This window comes from Poromitra crassiceps (genome assembly GCF_964638095.1).
Source record: "Poromitra crassiceps genome assembly, chromosome: 10".
NCBI classification, from domain to species: Eukaryota; Metazoa; Chordata; class Actinopteri; order Beryciformes; family Melamphaidae; genus Poromitra; species Poromitra crassiceps.
In genome coordinates this window covers 8,154,391-8,156,890 of record NC_139631.1, presented here as the reverse complement: position 1 = coordinate 8,156,890, position 2,500 = coordinate 8,154,391, and the positions used below count along the sequence as shown (strand labels likewise).

Below are 2,500 nucleotides of genomic sequence, written 5' to 3'. Positions count from 1 at the left end.
GTGACTGTGTGTGTGTGTGTGTGTGTGTGTGTGTTTGTGTGTGTGAGAGAGAGTAACCTCTCTCTCACCAGCCTGTGTGTCTCTCTCTGTGCTCTCTCTCTCACTAGTCCAGAGAGAGAGAGAGAGAGAGAGAGAGAGAGAGAGATGGCACACAGAGTGGGAGGGAGACGGACAGGCTCCCTCGCTGTCCGTCTCCCTCCCACTCTGTGTGCCGTCTCTCTCTCTCTCTCTCTCTCTCTCTCTCACTAGGCAGAGAGAGAGAGAGAGAGAGAGAGAGAGAGAGAGAGAGGGAGAGGGAGAGGGAGAGGGAGAGAAGCATAGCGCTCGCACACAGAGTGGGAGGCAGACGGACAGCGAGGGAGCGCTGTCACTGGGGGCAAAGAACAGGACAAAAGGAGGGTGGGTGCGGATTGCGCGCATGTACAAAGGTTATATAGAGCTTATGACGTCATAAGCTCCTGCGTTTTAGCACCTCGCGCACTGCTGTCTTCAATGAGGAAGTACTTTGTAGAATCTTGTAGAAAAGTGGCGATTTTAAGGCTTTGGGTTGAAAGTAATGTATAATAATTTCGGAGGCACAAAATTACTAACATAAGACCCTAAATAACATAGTTAGAACGTTTTTGTGGATTTTGGTTTCCAGGGACTTTAAACTCCGATTTTCCCACTCCCCTTACAGTACGTCACTTCAAAGTCCAACACAGTCTCACAGAAAATTGTATAATACCAACGATATGGACCAACGTTGCTATTTTACAATTTCGGCTCGAAAATTGTAAAATAGTAACGTTCTGAGATTTTAGGGTTAGGATTAGAGTAGGGGGAGGGGTTAGAAACAGAAAATCTCCGTAAAACACGCCCAAACCACGCCCACCGCTGTAGACACATACGTTCCCATTTTACAATTTCTTAGCCGACATTGTAAAATACCAACGTTTGTCCACAAACGTTGCTATTTTACAATTTTTTTGGAGATCGGGTTGCAAAGTCAGAAAACATTATGCTTATGCTGACTGAAATATTCAAACATAAGATGCCATTTTCTAATGGCTGCTTCGTGCATGTTTTCCTATCATCATCATCATCATTTCCCAGTCATTCAGTCTGACATGTTTGGCATCTTGACGAGTCTTTGGGATGTGTTCGGTCAGCTCGTTCCCAAACCTCCTTGTTGCAGAAAGAAAAGAAGCAGACGTGTTCTTCATGAAGATGCAGGAGGAACTTCATGTTAGAGCCAGAGGAGCAGAGGAGCAGAGAGCAATGCTGCAGAGTCAACCAGCAGCAACGCACAGTAAGGCATCTGCCATGAATTATGCAGGTGATTACCAACACACACTAAAACACCCATCCACACACACGCACACGCACGTGCACACACACACACAGACACACACACACACACACACACACACACACACACACACACACACACACACACACACACACACACACAAAAACACACAAAAACACACACACACACAAACAGAGGCTGTGTGCGTGTGTGATGCTGTAAAGCCCAGCGGGTGGAGCAAGGCACTAACACTGGCAGGGTCAACGGTTCCATTCCCACCGGAGCCTCTCAGGCTAAAAATAAAGGTACTCATGGTGCCGCATTGCATGAAAGCATCAAACAAACTGCATGTACAGTATGTACCAGACACCATACACACACACCCACACACACACACACACACACACACACACACACCCAGACACAGACCCAAAACACCCCCCACCAACACACACGCACGCACACGCACACACACACACACACACACACACACACACACTTACTGCGGCAGTCTCCAGTGTGTGAGTTGAGGAAGCTACCCTCCTGGCAGCTGCTCCTGCAGTATCCGTTGTGCAGGGAGGCCAGCAGGGGGCAGGAGGTGCAGTCGGCCTGGGACGGCCCGGAGCAACTCTGACAGGACGGGTGGCAAGCTGGGGGGCAGGAGATGGAGTGAGGGGTGAGAGTGGACGAGTGTGGGTTTGGAGAACAAGGAGACACGGGACAGGGAAGGAGGCAGGGATGGAGGGAGAAAGGAATGAAATTCTAACGATACAAGATACTTTAATGAGCTTAGTGTATGTTTAGCAGGTAAAACCTTATTGTGCTGCATTACCATAATTACGGTAATCGATGACGGCACGCTCGAGAGACCTCCACCGCGTGATTTCTAACCCCACATAGGATAAGCAATAACCACGCCCTGTGGCGCCGGGATTGGCCAGGAGCAACACTGGAGGGCACGCAGCCCAGCGATTTCATGAACCAACTGAATAGCTCTTGAGAACGGACAGCGATTTCGAGAGCGGACATTGAGAGCGGACATTGAAATGAATGATGGTCACCTACCTTTCCTTAGCATAGTAAAAATAATAATAAGTATAATAATTGTAATCTACACAATGTACACAATCTACAAAAACATGCAATAATATAAACGGTGTTGTGTTCACGTTCGTAGCTCATATAATATAACGTATCATATCGTTAATT

The 2,500-nt window shown here is 47.8% G+C and overlaps 1 protein-coding gene across 1 annotated transcript in view; it reads right to left on the bottom strand.

Annotated features, from left to right (window-relative positions):
• LOC310783821 (extracellular matrix organizing protein FRAS1-like) overlaps nucleotides 1-2,500 on the bottom strand; it is a gene marked incomplete at both ends in the record, with an annotated part of 130,091 nt that overhangs the window by 79,800 nt on the left and 47,791 nt on the right. Inside the window, one exon of the mRNA XM_083644720.1 lies at nucleotides 1,795-1,941. Coding sequence (XP_083500846.1) covers nucleotides 1,795-1,941 — 147 coding nt within the window. The remainder of the gene's footprint in view (nucleotides 1-1,794; nucleotides 1,942-2,500) is intronic.